Source organism: Acanthisitta chloris, unplaced genomic scaffold (genome assembly GCF_000695815.1).
Source record: "Acanthisitta chloris isolate BGI_N310 unplaced genomic scaffold, ASM69581v1 scaffold1770, whole genome shotgun sequence".
NCBI lineage: Eukaryota > Metazoa > Chordata > Aves > Passeriformes > Acanthisittidae > Acanthisitta > Acanthisitta chloris.
The window spans coordinates 82429-104553 of record NW_008652355.1 but is presented as its reverse complement, the minus strand read 5'-3'; the positions used below and the strand labels follow the sequence as shown (position 1 = coordinate 104553).

Below are 22125 nucleotides of genomic sequence, written 5' to 3'. Positions count from 1 at the left end.
TAGCCGTTCCAGGCAACTCTGGCCCTCGAGCGCTGAGGCATAAGGAGTTACGGTGTGCTGAGATTTATGGGGGATGGAAATTATTCCTTGTTTGCCCTACCTCTGCTTGGCTGGGCTTGCCTTCTTTCAAGCTCTTGGGGGTGGATTTAGTGCAGTGGCACTGATGGAAGCCAGGGACAAGGCAGCAGGTGCAGTGCAAAGCCCTGTCCGGGCACTTCATCCTTCGTCTGCAAACACGTCTGTCCCGGTGCTTGTGGACACTGCTCAGGGTCCTGTCTGGGGAGAGAAATACACAGAAACCTGAGGGGATGCTCTGTGAAAATGCATCTGCATGGCATTGATGCCTTCAGGACAGCAAGATTCCATAGGAGCTGTGGGCTGTGAATCACTTGGAGACACATGGACGTGTAGGCTTTGCTCTTTGTTTGGAGGGATCTCAGCACTCTTCAGACTCAGGACCTTGTGTGGGAATGTTAGGGCCATCTCAAGCAACCCAAGTGTTGCTGTCCCAGCGTTGCCTTCCGAAAATGCCTAAGAGGGAGCACTGCTCCTTCCATTCTTCCCTGGAACCTTCTTCACCATTCCTGGCACTGAAATGTCAACACCTAACAGTGCCAGAGGACATCCTTCTCCTTCTCCATACACTCTTGATATTGTGATGGCCTTTTGTCACTCCTCTCTTTCTTGTCACATCCTCTTGTCCCAGACTAGCTCCAACCAGTCATTTCTTGCTGCTACTCTTGACTTTTTCCTTCCTTCTCTTGCAGTCATCCAGTTTCCTTTGGGTGCTCCCCACATCCACTTTCTCTTCTGTCTTTCCACTAGTCTGAGATGCCCAGAAGAGAATAGCTCAGGGCATGGAAAAAGGTCCAGTATTATTTCAGGTAGGGTTGGAGAGGTGAGAAATTTGCACTTACTATGCAAATTCCCAGCCTTTGTAGATTTGCCTGACAAACAGTTCTGCTGTGCTTCCTGCCAGTGTTAGAACTTCCAAAGGTCAACCAGATTCTGATATCCATAGTTTCATAGTTAAGGGGTTGGAATGGAGTTTAGGGATCATCTAGTCCCAAGCCCCTGCCCTGGGCAGGGACACCTCCCACCAGAACAGGTTGCTCAAGGCTTTAGCCAACCTGGCTGTGAACACTGCCAGGGTTGGGGCAGCCACAGCCTCCCTGGGCAACCTGTGCCAGTGTCTCACCACCCTCACAGGGAAAACTTCTGCCTAATATCTAATCTAAATTTCCCTCTTTGAATTTCTCCCCATTCCCCCTTGTCCTGTCCCTGCAGTTCCTACCCAAGAGCCTCTCTGCAGCTTCCCTGGAGCCCCTTCAGATCCTGGCAGGTTGCTCTGAGGTCTCCTCACAACCTTGTCCAGGCTGAATGGTCCCACTTCTCTCAGCCTGTTCTCATAGGGAAAGTGCTTCAGTCCTCTGATGAGCTTCGTGTCCTCCTCTGGCCTTGCTCCAACAATTTCATGTCCTTCTGATGTTGGGGAAACCAGAACTGTACTTCCAATAAAACCTGCAAGAAAACAAGGTATTCCTCCAAACTCTTCCTTCCCCATCCTTGTGTTGCAAATTGAACAGAGTACAAATAATTCTCCCTAGAAAACCATCGAGATCCCATGAGTTTGTGCAGTGCAGGATCATGCTGGATCCAGTTGAGTGGTGCTGTCCCTGGGAACGCTAAGTGGTGCGTTTTCTGCCCCTGATCTCCACATCAAGCTGACGCGTGTTGAAGTGCCATTGTAGCCACGTTTCTCCAGTTGAGAAGCACAAAGCCTCCCTGTGAGCTCTGAAATGTTGGCCTGGGGCCAAGTGGCCATTGCTTTGCCTCATTCCCTGTCATTAAAGCTGTGGCTTGCTCCAGGGCGCAGTGTTTTGCTCTTCTTAAGTGGAACTGTTAACGACCCAATTTAGAGCCATGTAAAGTGCCCCCAGATTCCACAGTGACTTCTAAATCCATCTGCCATTAATGATAATCTGTAATTAATAGCTGCAATCAAAGGGAATTGTAGTTCAGTAATGAGAAATTTAGGATTAAAATATTAGCATAAAAAAAGGCCTCTTAAAAACGTCTTCTTCCAAGGGATGGCTCTGATCCCATGGAAGAAAACAACTTTTAACTGATATGACCTTAGCCAAAGACCAAGTTACTAAAAATATTGCAGAGGGCCCTGACTTCTGTGAGTCACTAGGCTGATGCCAAAACATCTAAGGGTATTTTAAGAGCTTGCAGACACTCATGCATAGCAATCCCATATTTTTCTGATGATTCTGCCTATTGATATTCACAGGATGTTAAGGGATTGGAATGGACCTTAGGGATAATCCAGCCCCAACCCCTGCCCTGGGCAGGGACACCTCCCACCACACCAAGTTGCTCAAGGCTTTAGCCAACCTGGCTGTGAACACTGCCAGGGTTGGGGCAGCCACAGCCTCCCTGGGCAACCTGTGCCAGTGTCTCACCACACTCACAGGGAAAACTTCCTCCTGATATCTAATCTAAATTTCCCTCTTTGAATTTCTCCCCATTACTCCTTGTCCTGTCCCTGCAGTTCCTAACCAAGAGTCCTTCTGCAGCTTCCCTGGAGCCCCTTCAGATCCTGGCAGGTTGCTCTGAGATCTCCACACAACTTTCTCTATTTAGAAGAAATCTTAGCAATGATGTGTGTGAGAACAAGCTTCTTTAATCTCCCCAGTAGCCTTTTGGGGTGGGTAGTACTAGTAGCCTGTACAGGAGTACCCAGTAAGTGCCCACTCTGAGCCTAAAGCTGGTGTGTCCTCATGGAAAAGAGCAGGAAAAGGTAAGGCAGAACTGTCACGTGCATGGAGCACTCTTGGCTTCCTGCCCTGAAATCAGAAATAGAGCACTGGGATGGTTTCTTTCTGGTGATGCATCCTAAATGGGCTAATCCTTCAATTTATCTCTAGCCCTCAGGAGCTTGAGACACTTAGAAGGACTCCCAGGCTGAGGTACGTGCTGATGGAAGTGCCAGTGGCAGTGCTGAGGTACTCTGATGGATGGAACAGGTTGGGATATAAATGAAGCTCCTAACAATTTCCAGCGCTCCACTAAACGAAATCATCCTGCTCCTTTGGAAGCTGGAAATTAATGGATTGTATATTTGAAATGCTCAGAGCTGGAATTGTTCACTGGTGTTGGAAATTTCCCTGTCTAATGGCCCATTATTATCCCACCTCTATCAATAATAATACACTGCAGATAGATGTGCTGGAGAGTTTTACAGTCATAGAGCTTCAACACAATTAAGCACTTGAAGGTTATTAGCATGCCACTGCATCATGTCTGCCCCTGAAGAGCTCCAGCAGGTCATTTACCAGCAGAAAGTGTGTTTTTGGACACTGTGATGACAGTTCTGAGCTCTGAAGAAATCATGTAAGTCATGTGAGGAGCAGCTCAGCCTGGAGGAAAAGAGGCTCAGGTGGGGCTTTCTTGCTTTCTACAACTCCTTGACAGGAGGGTGGAGACAGGTGGTGTCAGGCTCTACTCCCAGGCAATTAGTGACAAGATTAGAGGAAACAGCCTCAAGCTGCATTAGAGGTGATGTAGGTTGGACATCAGGAAGGTTTTTTTTCATGGAAGCCATGGACAAACACTGGAAGGGCTCCTCAAGGAGGTGGTGAAGTCACCATCCCTGGAGCTGTTCAAGAAACAACTGGACATGGCACCCAATGTTCTGGTCTAGTCTACAATGTGGAGATCATTCCAAGGTTGGTCGTGATGATCTTGTGTGTTTTATCCAACCTTAATAATCTTGTGATTCTATGATCTAGTAAACTCTTGTCTCCTGGATCTGCCTAGGCAAGGTTTTAGCAGAACAAGCTTTCCCTTTGCTTTTCCAGCCATGGAGTGACCTTGTGGAACACAGTTAGTGTTAAGCCTTTGAAGCAGAAGTACCATTGTGCAGCATCTCTGTTTACCAGGTAGATCCTTGTAAGGTCTGTTCTGGGGCACTTTTATTGTATACACTCGCAGACTCTTTGGACATTGGAAACAGCAATGTAACAGCTTCACCTGAGCATGGAATTGGGAGTCTCTTTTCAGGAATAGATTTTTAACATGGAATATTAGCTGCAGAATATATTTATATACATAAATATATATATATATGTATGGAGAGAGAGAATCTTTTACATTCCATTGAGTACCAAAATTGCTATATTCTTAAATAATCACTGCTAAAATTGCTATCTTCTTAAATAATCCAGGGAAGGTTTGTCCTATGGCATTAGGATTAGTGTGTATAAGTTTTACCTGTGGTATTTCACACTATTAGAGGCAGCAGATTCTCAGTGAGGACACCTGTCATGCTTGAAGAGCAGAAGTGCCCATAATAGCTCCCCATCTTTATGCAGTTTTGCCTCATTCCACTGATGGAAGGATCCAGGATTCCCATCTTCTTCTGAAACACAAGAGGTCTAATGCAGACAACTCCTGACAGAGATCCTGATGTCATGGAGCAGAAATCCTGTCACGCATTAAAGACAGAAGCAGAGTTTGAGCTTTATTATGGAAACCTCAGGCTGGTGCCAGGTTTGGAACAGAGACAATGAGTAAGTAAATAATAGGTCATAGCCATTACAGGCTGCTGGAAGTATGTCTAGATATCCTTCAACAGCTCCAGGGTGGGCTGTGGGGAGGCTGGTGGGATGGAATATCTTGGGAGATCAGATGCAAATGTGTGAGGAACTTACAAAGGAGCAGGGAAACAGAGACTGCAAAAGGCCAAAGGGGAAGATGAGGGAGATAAGGTGAGCAGCAAACCAGCCTGGAGGCTGATCTGGGGGAAGATCCTGGAAGAGCTCAGTCAGGTGGGATCCAGCCAGATAGACAGATGAAGGTGGGCTGGAATGTGCAGCAAAGCAAAAATACTGAGCACTTAAGATAATTAGGTGTTCTCTGAGTCTGTATAACTTTATCTACAATTCCTGTTTTCCTAATGTTCTATCCAAGTTGAGGAGTCTGGAGTGGAGGAGTCTCTGGAGGCTGAGGGGTCTGGAGATTTTATTCACCTCTTTAGGGGGTGTTGATGTTTCTAGTAGATCTGCTGATCCAAAATGTTCATCAGTGACCTGGCCAAAGTAGTTGTGCCCAAATCTCCTGTTAGGTTGTCCTGCCCTGACCCACCTGACAGCCTGGGATCACTCCCCTTTGTGTGTAGTCATGTCTTGCCCAATCTTGTTCTTAATATCTTGGGAAATTGGGGGTTTATCACTTCCTTAGGCAAATTCCTTCCTAGGATAACAAAGCTCACTTGGGTTAGACTTTCTGTGCAGCTTCACAAAGAGATTTACTAATGAAAAACTTATTTTTTTATTTAGTTTAACCATTAATTTTTGAATAGTTTATCTTATTACTCAGACTTCAAACTCCTTGAAATACCTCCTTGTGCTTTTTTGGTTATTTTGGGTATCCAGCAGTGAGACCTGAATTGCGTATGTTGGAGTCACAGTCATTTTTGTATCAGAAAAAAGAAATGACTCCTGATTATATATATAGTTGTATAGAATGATCCTTTGGTGTGCTATAAAGTAAGAAGCTGCCCATTAATAGGCCACTAGAATTGTTTGTTTGCATGTTTTAACTAGATATATCTTCTGCCTTAAAAAGATGTGTTCCTGCAGGGCTTGGGATTTTCATCTCTGCACCCAAAAAGTTTATCCCAGGCAACACTTCCACTGGATGTATCTAACTCCTCTGTCTAGCAGCTATCCAGCCCTGGTGCTCCTAGGCCTTTGCAGTCAGGATATCCACACTCTTAGAGTTATTTTGCTCTCTGCTTTGTTCTTATTCAACAAATGTATTCCCCTTTAGTTATCTTCAATTACTTCTGGGGTTGGTGTCATTTTAGTTATCTTTCTTCTTCCTCTTTGGGTTTATAATCTCTTGAGTTCAAGTTATAAATGCATCACACAGAGATAGGAATTTAGGGTCTAAATCTTCTCTTTGTGGTTCTGTAGTCCAGGGCTGGGGCTGCCCCATCCTTGTGATGGGTGGATGGGCCTGTAACCATGACAGGACACACACTGGAGCACTGAGTGGCTCCTCTGGTTGCTTCTGATGAGAAAATGGAGCAGTACCTGAGATAAGAGGCAGGCAGCACTGGAGTTTTTCTTCAGAGAAAGAAGAAAAAGACTTGTAAAACTTTTTCTTTTGTAAAACTTACTGAAGTTTATTTAATTCCAAAGGGTGTACAAGGGCTGACATGTGAAATTCCCTCCACACTTAGGCAATGTGGTAATAACATCAAATATTAGCCAACTCCTCTGTGGGGAGTGAGTTTGAATCCACTTTACTTGGCTTCTCACAGGGTTATAATTGTCTGTTGTGACTTCTCATTAACTTAAACCCAATGTTTCTTAATAGTGATAGAGATTTGAACAGATACTGATCTTTCCAGTGTTAAGAGTCATCATTCACCTGGAATGATTTCATCTATAAACACAAGCTTAATGGGATAATGGTTCTGTCTGCTCATCGCATTTCTCAGGTTGATTTTGTTCCCTAGTAAATAACAAAATACTTCATGTGGTCACAGTATTATTAGTATTTTTTCTTTCATTTTGCTTAATATGTGTTAGCTGTTTGCAGAGTAAGTTCTTTTGTGGGCTCTCAATGCCAGAATATTTCCAGGTGAGCAAAAGTACCTATGGAAAATGTATTGTTGAGTGTCAAATGTGAATGTGTGAGTGATGTGAATGATGTAACCTGTGCTCATGGGTTTGAGCTGTGCCCTGTGGACATAAGGGATGTACCAGTTTGGTCTCAGCAGAAGCAATGGCACCTCAGATCTGTGCCTTGGAAGGGTTTTGTCACAGACCTATGGAAGCTGTCCCATTTTTGGCTAGGAGGGATGGAAGGACAAAGGCCCAGGGGAGACATAGAGATGAGGTGGCAGGGTGAGAGGGCATAGCCTCAACCTGCACCATGGGAGGTTTAGGTTGCATGTGAAAAGGAATTTCTTCATGAAAGGGTGGTTAAACACTGGAATGTTATGCCCATGGAGGTGGTGGAGTCACCATCCCTGGAGGTGTTTAAGGAGAGACTATATGTGACACAGTGCCATGGTGTGGCTGACATGGTGGTGTTAGGTCATAGGTTGGATTTGATGATCTCAGAGGTCTTTTCCAACTTGATTGATTCTGTGAGATGGAGCATCCCAACCTCCAGTTGCAGCCTAACACCCACCAGCTCCTAGTCAGCATTTGACCCACTGGTTGTCACCTACCCACACCTCAGCTGTAGCCTCAGAGCAAACCCATTGACCACAGCCTGCATGATCCTGGTCTCCATGAAGGTGACACTGGCACTGGATCCACGTTGTTTTCCTTAAACCCTGCAGGATTAAGCCTTGTTTGGGTGAGACAAGAAACTCAACTGTTAATTAACAAAGTATAGAATGGTGACAAGATGGTGATGAAAGATTGGACTCAATGATCATAGAATCATAGAATTTAAGGGTTGGAATGGACCTTACAGATCATCTGCCATGGACAGGGACACCTCCTCACTAGATCAGGTTGCTCAAGGCCTCATCCAGCCTGACCTTGAACACGGCCAGGGTCAGGGCAGCCACCACGTCCCTGGGCAACCTGTGCCAGTGTCTCACCACCCTTAGAGGAAAAAACTTTTTTTCTAATATCTAACCTAAACTTCCCCTCCAGTTTGTATCCATTACCCCTTGTCCTATCATTGCAGCTTCTAACCAAGAGTCCCTCTCAGGCACCCCTGTAGGCCCTTCAGATATTGAGAAGTTGCTCTGAGGTCTCCACACAACCTTCTCTTCTCCAGGCTGAACAGCCCCAACTTCCTCAGCCTGGGGAGATGCTTAAATCCTCTTATCAACTTCGTGGCCTCCTCTGGTCTTGCTCCAGCAGTTCCATGTCCTTCTTATGCTGAGGACACCAGAACTGTGTGTAGTATTTCAGGTGGGTCTCACGAGAACAGAGTAGAGGGGGAGAATCACCTCTCTTGACCTGCTGCCCACATTCCTTTTGATGCAGCCCAGGATTCCATTGGCTTTCAGGGCTAAGCTCACACTGCAGCTCATGGTGAGTTTCTCATCCATTGTCACTCCCAAGTCTTTCTCCTCACTGCTGGTTTCAGTTCCTTCCCCACCCAACCTGTAGCTGTGCCTGGGATTGCCATGGCCCAGATGTAGGACCTCGCACTTCATTTGTTAAACTTCATCTTAGAGATGATCTTAAAGGTCTTTTCCAAGCTAAATGATTCTGTGAGGAGGAGGGATGCACCCAGTGGGCCTAAATCTCAGCTTGGGTGTCTCTGCTGACTTCACTTTGCATGGGCCTGGAACTGTCCCCAGCAGTGGGTTCCTGCCCTGTGGGGCCATGTGTGTAGGTGAGTTATAATGCCTTCACATGGGGTGTTTACATTGGAAATGCTTGGCAGAGTGTTAAATAAGCACTGCTACCAGGTGGGCTTTTAAGCAGGGAGATATTTATAGAGAGTGTGATGGCTGTGTCAGAACCCAACAGTTTCATGGTTTGTGTGACTTGGTGTTTACACTATTCTCGTGAGCTTTAATAAGGTACAATGGTTGCCAACAGAGCAGATAAAGGCAGAACATCTTTGCATGTCCTTGCACTGCCACCTCTAAGGTGTGGAATCTGGGAAGAAGCTAAAGGGATGGTGTCAAAGTAAAATGATGCACTTCAAAATATTCCTGGTCTCATCTGGCACTCAGTGTCCCAACTCTGACCTCCCTGTGCTCCTCTGGGACCCAGTGAGATCATCCAGCACTGGGGACCAGTCAGGGTGCAGGATTGGGCTCGGGATGTTCATTTCTAGCAAGACTTTTCAGCATGTGTCCAATCTGACACATTGAACACTGATTTTGTTTCAATTTATTTCAATTCCCTCTCTTCTCCCATGTTCATACCAGCATCACTCTCCTCCTTTTCAAGGTTTCCAGGGGCTGGGTGGATACAGGGAATTAGGCGGTGCACTGACTTTCCACACCATGCAATGTGTGTGCACACCCCTTCTCCCCACCCTTCCACTGCCACTCACTCCTATATATGTCTATTAATCCCAGGCTACTGCAGCCTGTGGGATGTGTCAGCTGCTACAGCTGCAGTTCGCAGAGTCCTCTTATGGGTGTTGGATGAACTCATCCATGTTTGGATACAGGGAGGTGTTTTACCATGATGAAAAGCTGAAGCTGGAGATGTGCTGGCAGTTCCTTTAACACCATCCTCTGTCCAAATTACTGTTTGCATGTTAAAAGTAGGTTCAAATATAAGTGAAGGATTAAGTCTTGAAGCATCACAGCAATGAGCAAATGCTGCTGGTGTTCCGCTCAGTCTTTCCAGCCTGTGTTTACATGAGTCATAGGAGGGTTTTTCATACAAGTAGCCCTAATTAACTTCAGTGCATAATCTCCTTGTGCACATGGGTTTGAAGGATTAAAATCTCTTGTAAATATTAACAGCTAACACTGTTCAGCAACCCCAAAGCATTGGGGTTTTCCTTAACTGTGACTCTGCAGAGTCATTCTACCTTTGTAAAGCTCATGGAGAGATTAAGGTGGGCCAAATGCATCCCAAAGATTAATTAGCACAAGGTTCTCAGGGAACAGCATTGCAAAACAAGCTCCAGCTCTGGCCCAGTGCCTTTTTCCACCTCACTGGTTGTGCCCATGTGTCTCAGCCTGCCAGCACAGAGCATCCAGTGCACTTCATAGCTGCTGCTCTTCAGATCATTTGGTTACTATCACAGCAACTTGATTCCTGATGATAGAGAATCAATATATTAATCAGTATATTAAATATATTAACAGCATCTTTTTTCTCTCTCTCTGTTGTCCTTCCAGGAGCCAATTCCTCAGTTGTTGCTGATTTCATGCCTACATCATCATGGAACACCTCAGGTGAATTAGATAAAGGTAAGTGAAGAGAAAACAATAGAAACATGTGAAATCAGGTTGCAAAATCTCAATTCTTCTTGACTTGGCCAAATCAGCAAACAAAGGTCTGAGGGAACATTTAGGATAAACCCCATTTGCCTTGTGATCCTTCGACATTTAATTATATGTAGTTCTGATTTCTATGTTCATTTCTTGTAGCAGTAAAATGTTCCACATGGGGAAAATACTTCAAGATGGGAGTTGTGTTGGTTTATGAACTGCTTCCCATTTTGTCTGCTGGATCTTAGGACTGGAACTCAAAACTAACAAGCATCAGGCAGTCAGTTTTATTGTGAAACATTGAGGCTTTAATAGCAGAGGGGGAAATACATTTGCAGGTGGTGATTATGTGTGATTTGGAGCTCTCTGAAGGGTATATAGTCTAAAAAGGGATGTATTTTTCATTCCCTTTCATTTTGTAAGTTATGCAGCACCAATTATTGAAGCCAAATGGCTTAGATTCCTCCAGCCATTTTTACAAGGCTGTGACCTGCAGCTCCTGACTCAATCCTGTCCTTGAGATGGTTCTGAGAAGCCATTGCAGTGTAGAATCACAGAATCATCACAGTTGGAGGAGACCTCTAACATCATCAAGTCCAATCATTAAACAGTGTACTCACTCACTGTGCAATGTCAGCCACTCTTGATTTGCTTTCAACTTTGCCAACCATTTCCTGTTTAGATAGTAATTTCCCCTAGTGCAATTCTGCCACAGATGTCTTTTCCAACTGTTTTTGTCTGTATTTTGTTAATGTTTTATGTTTATGCATAAATCTCTTTTCTATACTTAAGTATGAAGAGAATATATTGTTCTGGGTACTTTAAGGCAAGGTTGACTCTTTCACATCTGCCTTCCCAGCAGGGAAGGAGCAGAATGATGATTTCTAGTGATCCAGGATACACTGGAGAAGATGGAAGTCAAAGGGCTTGTGCTTGATGATGGGAAAGAGAGAAAAACTGGTAGTCATTAAGCAGAGAATTCCCAAGTCACAGTAAATTTCTGGAAGAAAGTGTTGACAGAATGGATGTCTTATCCCACTGCAGTGTTCATGGCAAGGCTGCACGTGCTCAAGGAACACCCCAGAGCTGTGGAGAAGTGAAGGCAGTGGTTCCTCCAGGCAGGATCATAGAATGGTTTGGATTGGGAGGGACCTTAAAGATCATCCAGTTCCACTCCCTGCCATGTGCAGGGACACCTTCCACTAGCCCAGGTTGCTCCAAGCCCCATCCAACCTGGCCTGGAACACTCCCAGGGATGAAGCAGCCACAGCTTCTCTGGGCAGCCTGTGCCAGTGCCTCGGCACCCTCACAGGGAAGAATTCGTTCCTAACATCCGATCTAAACCTCCTCTCTGTCAGTGTTTCTTGTTTAGCAGCTTTCTTTGGCTTTTCAAAAAGTAGGCAATAACTGGGTGGCTTAGAAAATGCAAGGTAAGGCCACAAATCCAAACAGTCACAAATTAGGAGATGCAGAGAGAAGGCAAGACTTTGCTTTTGGGTAGTCAGGGCAGACCTGAGACCTCCTGTACCAGCACTGAGCCTGTCCTCTACCTTAGTAATTGAACCATTTCCCACCTTACTTCCAAGGCACCTGTTCCTGAGCTAGATGTATTGTCAGAAACAGGTAAAAAGAAGCTTCTAATCCACCTGGAATTTGGCAGTTACCACTGGCTGGGCTGAATCCTGCATTCCTGAGGGATTACCAGCCCCTTTGCAGAAGCTGATTAGCATTTGGACTACTGTAAGCTTCCACACCTAACCAGGGATTTACATATGTGATTAAAATGCATTTGCTGCCCGAAAAGCTTAGTCAGAGGGGTGGATTCTCCTGGGGTTCCACAAGCAGAGTCAGGCACGCAGGTCTTGTCTTGTCTCAAGAACTTTCATGTGGGACCTGAAGAGCTTTGAAACTCTGCCCTGTGCAAAGCCAAACACTCCCGAGCACATGCTGACTTGGGGAGTTGAAACCTCAGAGCAGAAAACGAGGTGTGCACTTAGTTTCCATTTCTTTTACAAACAGGCACCTCCAGAAATCCACATCCACTTGCCTGTGCTGCTCTCAGCCATGAGGTCACCCAGCACAACTCATTGGAAAGCCTATTAAATTCACCACATGAAAGTGGTTTCCAGCCAAATTCCCCAATTAAATGGCTGCTTGCTCTAAGTGGCTCCAACTCTACCTGCTGCCTCTTGGAAGGGAATATCTCCTCCTCCAGCCTGGGAAGGAGGAACAGCTCCTAGTGTCACTGAACAATATTCTGCCTTATGGAATAATGACTTAATCTGGTGCTTTCCCCTGGTGGGTGAGTTGTGCAGTGATTATCTTACAACTGAGCTCCATTCAGGTTTCAATTTCTATTAAATAAGCTAAATGGACAGCATTAAACAGTTGCCTGTTTATTCTTTTTAACAGGAAATGAATTTAAAAGAGACTCAGCCACCCGTGAAGAGCTGTTGAAAGCAGCGATTGATGGGAGGGAGGAGGTGGTTTCTCACCAAAACCTTAAAAAAACAAACAAACTAGGCATGAAAAATAAAAAATAATCACTTTTAACAGGGGGAACTTAGCTATGAGCATTTCTCTCTCTTTTCTGGCTGGCAAACTGTAGTGTGCAGAGGGAATGCCATCAGGGAAACAGAGACATGAACATATGATCCAAGAAATAATTATATAAGGAGGAATAAGTGAACTTCAGGGAATAAAGGGGGTAGGAAAAGACCTACTTCAGGGCGTCAGTGGCAGATGTGAAGCCTTTCACTTGTAAGTTTCTAGTTGAAATTCCCTTGGGCTGGAGGAACCTGTACTTGCCCTGTGGTGGGAGATCATATTATCATAGTGTGTTAAGGGGTTAGAATGGACCTAAGAGATGATGCAGCCCCAACCCCCTGCCCTGGGCAGGGACACCTCCCACCAGAACAAGTTGCTCAAGGCTTGATCCAATCTGGCCTTGAACACTGCCAGGGTTGGAGCAGCCACAGCCTCCCTGGGCAACCTGTACCAGTGTCTCACCACACTCACAGGGAAAATTTCTTCCTAAAATCTAGTCTAAATTCCCCTCTTTCAATTTATCCCCATTACTCCTTGTCCTGTCCCTGCAGTTCCTAACCAAGGGTCCCTCTGCAGCTTCCCTGGAGCGCCTTCAGCTCCTGGCAGGTTGCTCTGAGGTCTCCACACAACCTTCTCTTCTCCAGGCTGAACAGCCCCAAATCTCTCAGCCTGTCCTCGTAGGGAAGGTGCTCCAATCCTCTCATCAGCTTCAAGGCCTCCTCTGGCCTTGCTCAAACAGTTCCATGTCCTTCTGATGTTGGGGACACCAGAACTGTACACAGTACTCTAGGTGGATCTCACAAGAGTAGAGTGGGAGAATCACCTCCTTTGACCTGCTGCCACACTCCTTTGGATGCAGACCATTGGATCTTTCCAGCCCCTAATCTCCACCTAAGCCTCCTCTGGAGCTCATTCTAGCATGGCCATGCGTCAGGATGTGTCCTGGCTGTGGCTGAGCCCAAGTAGGGACACTGTGCCTGGGGTGCAGCATGTTGCCTCATTGCTCCTCGTCCTAGGAGCTCTTCAATTTCCAAAGAATACCTATTAGTGTGTTTTTGCAGATATTGTCTGTTTTCCTTTCCCTGTCATCAATTTAAAACTTAGCAATGATTCAGGGCTTGGGGACCCTTTCCATTTCCAGACATCTGCAACCCCAAGCCTGTGCTTAGAGGTCTGCAGTACTCACAGCCTCTGTGTGGCACAGACCTTGCAGTCTTGTTGTGCTCCAGGTGTTCTATGGAAAACAGACATTCCCTGGAGAGCTTGACAGCAAGAGTCAGGGTTTTACAAAATGCACCCCAAATCACTCAGCAGTTTGAGGTAAAGCTGGGATTTATCCTTGATATTCAAAGGTTATTCTTAATATTCAAAGGTTATCCTTAATAGCCAAAAGCTTATCGACTCAAGGATCACCTAAAGCAAACATCCCTCCCCTGGGATCTGGAAATCCAGAGCAGGGAAGAACTGTGGAAAGTCAAACTAGGGGCTGGAGAGGTGCAGTAGTTGAGATTGTGTGTTGTTAGCTTCCTGGAGATCCTTGTGTGGGAAGAGCAGAGTGGGCTGGATGACAGCTACAGCACCAGAGGAGGCCACGGCTGCAGAACATCCAGGTGCAGCCACTGATGGACCTTTGTGTCTGAGTTCTTCCCAAGGGGAAGATGTGCCATTATTCCTGACAAATCCAGGCTAAAGCTGTCCCCTTGGCACATCTTTCCAGACAAGGAAATGACCAGGCTGTGAGTTCTGCTAGGGAAAATCCTTCTGATTTCCCAAGGAGAATTTGCTTCTTAGGCAAACTACATCTTCAACAACATAAACAAAAGCAAACATGGAGAGAACAAGGTGGATGGAGACCTCCTGCCTTTGGCCCCAGTTCTTTAGAGCCTTCCAGATTCTCCTTTGAAATCTCTGGCTGTGAATTTGATCCTTGTGCTGAAAGGGGAAGAATTACAGCCTTCACATTCATGCACAATTTACCTTTTTATTTGCCTTTATTATCTGGGGGATATTGGGTAAATCAAACTCCCCTGATGGGGCTCAGGCTCCTGATTCCATTTGTGGGGTCCTGGGAGTAGTGAGGCAGTAAATTACTGCTACTTTGTTTGAGAATTTTTTTAGCCACAGTACATTAGCTCCTTTTGTTTGCTTTTCCACTGGTGGAGGGCACGTTTGGCTTGGAGAATTTGTGTTCCTTCAATGTCTCATTTATAAATAATACAGGGTGTGAAATCTGAAGGTCACACAACACAACCCGAAAAAGAAACCACCCTGAGGAACTTGAGGCATTCAGAGCAAAAATCTGCCACAAAATACTTCACTTAGGTTGGATTTATTCTCTAATCTGAGTGTGTGCAGTGAATATTGACCATATATAATAACCTTTTCCTGGCTCATCCACCTATCTTTGTTTATTTGAAAGATTGATAGATCAGAGGGTCAAGGGACGTGTTTTATTGTACATTTCTGTTCCAAATTTCCTGACATTTGGGGGTTAAAAAAAAAAAAGACCTTTAAAAGGCACAGAAAAGGCTAATAAGAACCAGATCCTAAAGTGATGCTATGTCAAAATGTCAGAAATAACAGCTTTTCTTTGACTCTGCAGCATTAATCATGAGGCACATACCTTTCCTTTAATGCTTGGGGTTTTGTCCATGGCTCTTTACTGCAAAGCAGCTTCTAAAGTGACAACAAAATTCCTTGATGGCTTTCAGTAGTTGCGTTTAGAGCTGGATGTGAACATTTATTTACCTATCCCAAATCACTACTTTTTGCTGGTATAGTGTAGAGTTTTCCTACTTGGGTTTTCAAACTGGTTCCTGAGGAAAGCCAAGCTTCATTTCCCCTTGGCAGGTTGTGGTGTCAAAGACATCCCTGAGACATCTGTCCTTAAACCTCAGAGCTGAGGAGAGGAGAAAGCAGAAGGAGAGGCAGATGCATCTCTCAGATGCTTATGGAGAGTTCACGTTGGCACGGAGGGCAGGGAGTTGTCCAGTTCCCATTCAAAAGCGGTGGGATTCAGGTTCCACGTAGCTTTTTGGGAGTCCAGTTTCCCTCCACAAGTCTCTAAGCTGCTAATTATCAGGAAGCAGCAATTAATCTCAGAATCCCCAATACAGTGAGTGTCCCACTTGGTGCTGTGACAAGACAACACCTTGGGCAGTGAGCCTGTTTGAGTTCACTGAGTTATCTTGAACCCTCTGGACAGTGTCCAGGAACGGGAAAGCCCAGCGCACAGCTGCACTCTGCATCCCAAATTGAGTCTTGCACATGCACATTGCTGAGGGAACTCATCTGAAATCAAGCTGGGAGAGCAGAGGCGGTGGAGGGTTTCCTTTGGTTCCAAGACAGTTGACATTGAATATTTCCACATGATTATCTGCACTTCTTTAACACCGATATTCTTCATATGGGTTGCCAAATCCTGGGTTGAGTGTGCCTTTCATCCCTTTTTACCTCTTTCCTCTACTTTTTAGTCATTTAAAATAAGTGAAATTCCAGCTGGGAGTTTTCCTTGTGCCCCTTTTTATCACAAGGGTCTGGTGATCAGATCCACAGATTGGGAGTTGTCTTCCTTTGTGAGTTGTGGGCGGATCAAGCAATCCTGGTTGATCCTTTTTCCAACTGGGACCATGTGCTCTACAGCCATAATTCCACCAGAAATCCTGCTGGTTCCTTCTTTACCTTCAGGCTCCTTTACCTTAAGGTTCCCTCTTCACCTCAGGCTGGGTGAGCTCCGTGTTACTGACTTTCTCCAAAGACAACTATTCCATATAGAAAATTCCCAATGCTCTGAGCTCAGTGGTGGTGCCACATGTGAGTACAGGGCACATCCAAGTGTAGCATCAGGCAGGAATCTTGTGGATAGTCCAAAGCTCTAAATGAATGAAAATTCTGCTTTCCAGACTAGTATATTAAACGTGACTGTGTCAGACTCTTTATTGTGCCCAAGAGGTTCTTAGCCTTTAAACAAGGGTTTTCAACTCTGTGTTATCTGTAACTAAATGTTTCTGTCTTGCAATCGCTGACTGAGACACTTTTGAGTATTTCTTCTTGCCTTGTGGATAGTCCAAAGCTCTAAATGAATGAAAATTCTGCTTTCCAGACTAGTATATTAAACGTGACTGTGTCAGACTCTTTATTGTGCCCAAGAGGTTCTTAGCCTTTAAACAAGGGTTTTCAACTCTGTGTTATCTGTAACTAAATGTTTCTGTCTTGCAATCGCTGACTGAGACACTTTTGAGTATTTCTTCTTGCCATGCTGTGACATTTTACTACTAAACCTTTTTGGTCACAAAGATGATTCAAAACCACTTTGGATGGGACTTGGAGCAACCTGGGCTAGTGGAAGTTGTCCCTGACCATTGCAGGGGATGGGACTGGATAAGCTTTAAGGTCCCTTCCAACCCAACCCAGTCTGTGACTCTATATATGCAAGGAGTGGTCTGTAGGATTGGTGTCCCATCTGCCTTACTCCAAGCAGGCCATGTGTTTGGATGTGCTGCAATAAAGGTTTGAATTTTCAACTCCAGAATTAACTTCTCCAGTCCAACAGCTGCAAACAGTCTCTCCACAGCTGTAGCTGTGCTTGAGTAAAGTTCTGGAGATGTTCCTTTCCAGAGAGGTATGTTGTTCCTCATCTGTGATGGAAGTACCTTAGTCCACCAGCCTCTCTGTTGCACCTGGATTAAAGCTTTTTCCAGGCTTGAACAGAGACTTTAATTTCAGCTTTTCTTTGAATATTCTCAAAGATCAGAAAGGCATAAAGAAAAGGCTAAATGAAACAACAATTCTTCTCATAAAATGACCCTTTCAGGGTCTAATCCTGCATCCCCATCGTGCTTTAAACACCTAATGAAACCAGAAACACAGAGCACACACGGTGCTTGGTGGGGGGAAAAGGTCTCCCTGTGGCCAGCAAAATCCTCCTGCAAGCAAAGAGGCTGTTACTGCTCTAAAGATGTGTCTGTGGTAATTTAAGATAGAGCAACCATGTGGTCCCAGAGGAGATTAACATTCCTTGGCCAGAGAGGACGAGCTTTTATTTTGAAAGCCACCTGGGTCCCACTTAAAAGTAGGAGAATATTTGTGGATTTATTAGGCCTGGGCAGGCTCCTATTTAACAATGTCAAGTCAGAGCTGTGGAAATACACACACTTTTCTCCTTTGGAGCCACGCAATCCACTCCATTTCATCCTTGCACAGCTGTTGCTATTCTGTAACATCAAACCAGCCAAAAGTTGGGCCATGAAGGATACCTAATATTTGGATTTTATATGCAGTGTCTCCAATTTATGTGCTTAGAATCATGGGGATGACTTATGATGTGTTGTGTTTGCCTTGGCAAGGGCTCAAACCCAGAAATATATTTCAGGCTTGGCTTTGCAGATATTATCTCAAGTCATTTAAAAGTTCATTATAGGGCACCAGCTAGTGCTGCTCTAGTAAAGGGGCTGTCAGCATTTTTCAAGGGTTTATAACTCAACCATTAAAAAAAAGGATCTCTGTGGGCTGAAACTTGGCATTGAAGGTTTAGGCCCAGCAGTAAATTGTTTTTACAAATTAAAAGAAAATCAGGTTGGCTATTATTAAATTATAGGTGGGCTCAGTTTTATTTCAGGCTCTTTCAGCCTATACTCCAATACTTATGGAAATGAAAAGGTTTCCCCAATGTTTTTCTAGAGTTCTGCTCTCAAATCTGGAGCAGCTTTTCTTATGCGCTCGAAACCCTGAGATCTAACTTCAAATGTGATCCCAGTGCTTAGCCCAGCATAGCACTTTGCACCTTCAAAGTGCTTTCTGAGCATTATCTCATTGATGTACATAGCAGCCTCCCCATGATGTCAGAGGGATTATTATCCTCACTTTATAGCTGCAGATGCAGAGCCAAAAGGTTTAAGGCTGTTTTGAAAAGGCCTTAGTTGCACAAATCCCGTGTGAGCTTTGATTGGCTTTGGGTGTCTACTTCCCTTTGGCTCTTCAAAAAATCACAGCTCAAGTGATTCACCCAACACTGCTCAGCGCCAGGATGAAACTCAGATTTTCCAGTGACCAGTGCCACTGGGTCTGGTTTGTTCTCAGAAGTGCAGGAACTGCTTTGTGCATAAGAACTGAAAGAAATTATTCTTTAGGTCAGAGGGAATCAACTCTGGGCATCTGGGGAGTTTCTTGATGGCAGGGAGACTCTCAGGTGAAACATGGTGACATGGTTTGGGTTGGAAGGACATTAAAACTCATTCAGTTCGATCCCCTGCCATGGGACACCTTCCACTAGACCAAATTGCTCTGAGCTTCATTCAACTTGGCCTTGAACCCTCCTAGGGATGAGGCAGCTACAGCTTCTCTGGGCAACCTGTGCCAGTGCCTCACCACCCTCACAGGGAAGGATTTCTTTCTTCCAGGGTTTGGGTTTTTTTTTGGAGCTCATTTTCAATTCCAGAACTGCTTTATCTGTGAGCAACATCTCATGAAGTTTCCAATTGCTTGAAACCTGCCCTGTTTAAATCTCACCTCAGGTGAGCTGCTTGATCTGATTTATGATTCAGATGCAAATGTATGGATTTGAGGGCTAAGCTAAGCTATATTGAGCAGATGCATTTTGGTTGGTTTTTCTGTTGCTCATGGGTGAAGGTGGAGAACACTCAGAGCAGCCAGAAGCTCCTGAAGCTGAAAAGCCACTTCTGCTTTTTATCACAGAATGGTCAGAGTTGGAAGGGACCCACAAGGATCATGGATCCAAACCCTGGCCCTGCACAGGACACCTCAACAATTCCACCATGTGCTTGAGAGCATTGTCCAAACATTCCTTGAGCTCTGTCAGGACTGGGGTGTGACCACTGCCCTGGGGAGCTGTTCCAGAGACCAAACACTCTCTGTTTGTACCTACAGAGAAGTGGCACCTTAGCTCTTGCATTACATTGTACTTTTCCCCTGACTTCCAGTTGCTCCTGAGTCTTTAAGCTCCTTATCCAGCCCTTAGAAACCTGCCCTACATCCTTAGTCCTCTATTTGCCTCTTCCGAATGCCACAAAACCTTTAAAATATGATATTTACTGTGCTGTTTTTCAGCAAGAACATCGCAGGACCAAGGCAAATCTGTTTTGTCCCTGTTGCCCTGTGGATGTCTGAAACAGGCTCTGAAACATTATCAGGAATTACAGAAATGGCTGTGATGGAGAAATGCCACATTGGGTAATTAACTGTGGTTCTCCAGTTCCAGGCTATTAGTGTGGCTTTATTAAACCCAGATTGTGCAGAGACCCTAGGAATACGTGTGCTGACTTCAACTGGGCTTCCCAGTGAGGTTGGTAAGTCAGAAATATTTCTAGCCTTGCCATGGAGCTCGCAGAAATGATCCCGATGAGCTGCAAGGCCAATTGGACATTGTTGGAAAGAGACATCAGCTCCCCTTGTCTGTCTTCACCAAGGATTGGGATCTCTGCACTTTCAATCCCAGGCACAGATTTCCTGATTGGACCCATGGAAGTTTAGTAACATCTGTATTTCCGTGCAATCATGGAATTGTTCAGGTTGGAAAAGACCTTTAAGATCATCAATTGCAACCATCAGCCCAGCACTGTATGCATCACTAAATCATGTCTTCAAGTGCCACTCCACATGTTTTTTGAACGCTTCCAGGGGTAATGACTCCATCACTGCCCTGGGCAGCTGTGCCAGGACAGCCCTTTCTGTGAAGAGATTTCCCCTAATATCCAGTCTTGGCAAAGCCTGAGTCTGTTTCCTCTTGTCCTGTTCCCTGGGAGCAGAGCCTGACCCCACCTGGCTGCACCTCCTGGCAGGGAATTGGAGAGAGCGGAAGATCCCCCTGAGCCTCCTTTTCTCAGGGCTGAGCCCCCACAGCTCACTCAGCCACTCCTTGTGCTCTAGACCTTTCCCCAGGTTCATTCTCTTCCCTGGACATGTTCCAGCCCCTCAATGTCTTTCTTGTGAGGAGCCCAGAACGGACTCCAGGATTTGCAGTGTGTTCTCAGACCATCTGTGCCACCTAAGGGAACCTCAGACAGACATTTCAGGGCAAGAGTGTCCCCACTGAGAGGAACAAGGCTGCAAGCCTGTGAAATTAGTTATCTGCACCTCAGTATTGTTGTCTGAAATAGTATTGAGGCATCTCACAACGACACACAACGTTGTGTCCTTGTGCACCCTGTGCTCTCCAGCCTGTTGCAATTCTGGACAACTTTTGCTGTGAAGAAACTATCCGTAATGTCCAACCTAAACCTCCCCTGCCACAGCATGAGGCTGTTTGCTCTTGTCCTGTTCCCTGCTTCCTGGGAGAAGCAGTTTCATACCTGCACATTGAAAGGTTAGTTGAGCTGTATAAAAAAATATATGTCGGCAGAGTTTGTGCTAAATGGTTATCCTAAATAGCTTCTGGGGCTGAGCTGAGGACAGGGAATGGTTCAAAGTGCTGTGCAGATGCAGGGCAAGAGCTTGTGTGCTGAACAGATGGAATACAAAGGGGAGAGATAGTGCTCTACACAAACCATAATGAAGGGAGGAGCTGGTAATGCCTTGATTACAATAACTAATTAGGAAAGTGGCTTAGTTAGGTGAGGTAGTTGGCTGAGCTGGTTTTATACATGCTGGAGGGGTTTTCTCACTTTTAGGCAGAGTTCTTACAATTCGATAGTAGTTTCATAGTGTCTTAAGGGGTTGGAATGGACTTTAGAGATCATCCAGCCCCAACCCCCTGCCCTGGGCAGGGACACCTCCCACCACAGCAGGTTGCTCAAGGCTTTAGCCAACCTGGCTTTGAACACTGCCAGGGTTGGGGCAGCCACAGCCTCCCTGGGCAACCTGTGCCAGTGTGTCACATTAGACTTCTTCCTAAGATCTAAACTAAATTTCCCTCTTTCAATTTATCCCCATTGCTCCTTGTCCTTTCACTGCAGTTCCTAATGAAGAGTCCCTGAGCAGCTTCCCTGAAGCCCCTTCAGCTCCTGGCAGGTTGCTGTGAGGTCTCCGCATAACCTACTCTTCTCCAAGCTGAACAGCCCCAACTCTCTCAGCCTGTGCTCATAGGGGAGATGCTCCAGTCCACTGATCAGCTTTGTGGCCTCCTCTGGCCTTGCTCAAACAGTTCCATGTCCTTCTGATGTTGGGGACACCAGAACTGTGTGCAGCACTCCATTTGGGGTCTGACTTCTTGCTGGAGTTAACAGCAGATGTACCTGAGAATGGAGGTGTATAAGCAGCACAACACAAGTTTATGGGCTGCCCATCCCTGGGAGTGGTCCAGGCCAGGTTGGATGGGGCTTGGAGCAACCTGGGCTAGTGGAAGGTGTCCCTGCCCATGGCAGAGGGTGGAACCAGATGGGTTTTAAGGTCCCTTCCAGCTCAAATTATTCTGGGATTCTGTGATTCTGAGTTCACTTGCTTGCTTTCAAGAGACCATGATGTTCCATCAGAACAACATTTGCTGCTCTGGAGGTCTTTATTCCCCTTTTTTCCTCTTTCCATCACAGATTACTTCTTGACACTGGACGAACCCATGAATAACATCACCACCACCCTTGGGCAGACTGCAGAGCTGCACTGCAAGGTCTCTGGGAACCCTCCTCCCACTGTCCGTTGGCTGAAGAACGACGCTCCAGTGGTGCAGGAGCCACGGA

General features: G+C 45.6%; 1 protein-coding gene across 1 annotated transcript in view; it reads left to right on the top strand.

Annotated features, from left to right (window-relative positions):
* The first annotated feature begins 8372 nt into the window (after positions 1 to 8372).
* The window catches only part of ROR1 (receptor tyrosine kinase-like orphan receptor 1), a 55656-nt gene continuing 41903 nt past the window's right edge, over positions 8373 to 22125 (top strand). Inside the window, 3 exon segments of the mRNA XM_009077097.1 lie at positions 8373 to 8382; positions 9857 to 9928; positions 21979 to 22125. The exon segment at positions 21979 to 22125 is cut by the window's right edge and continues 2 nt beyond it. Of these exon segments, the coding sequence (XP_009075345.1) occupies positions 8373 to 8382; positions 9857 to 9928; positions 21979 to 22125 (229 nt within the window).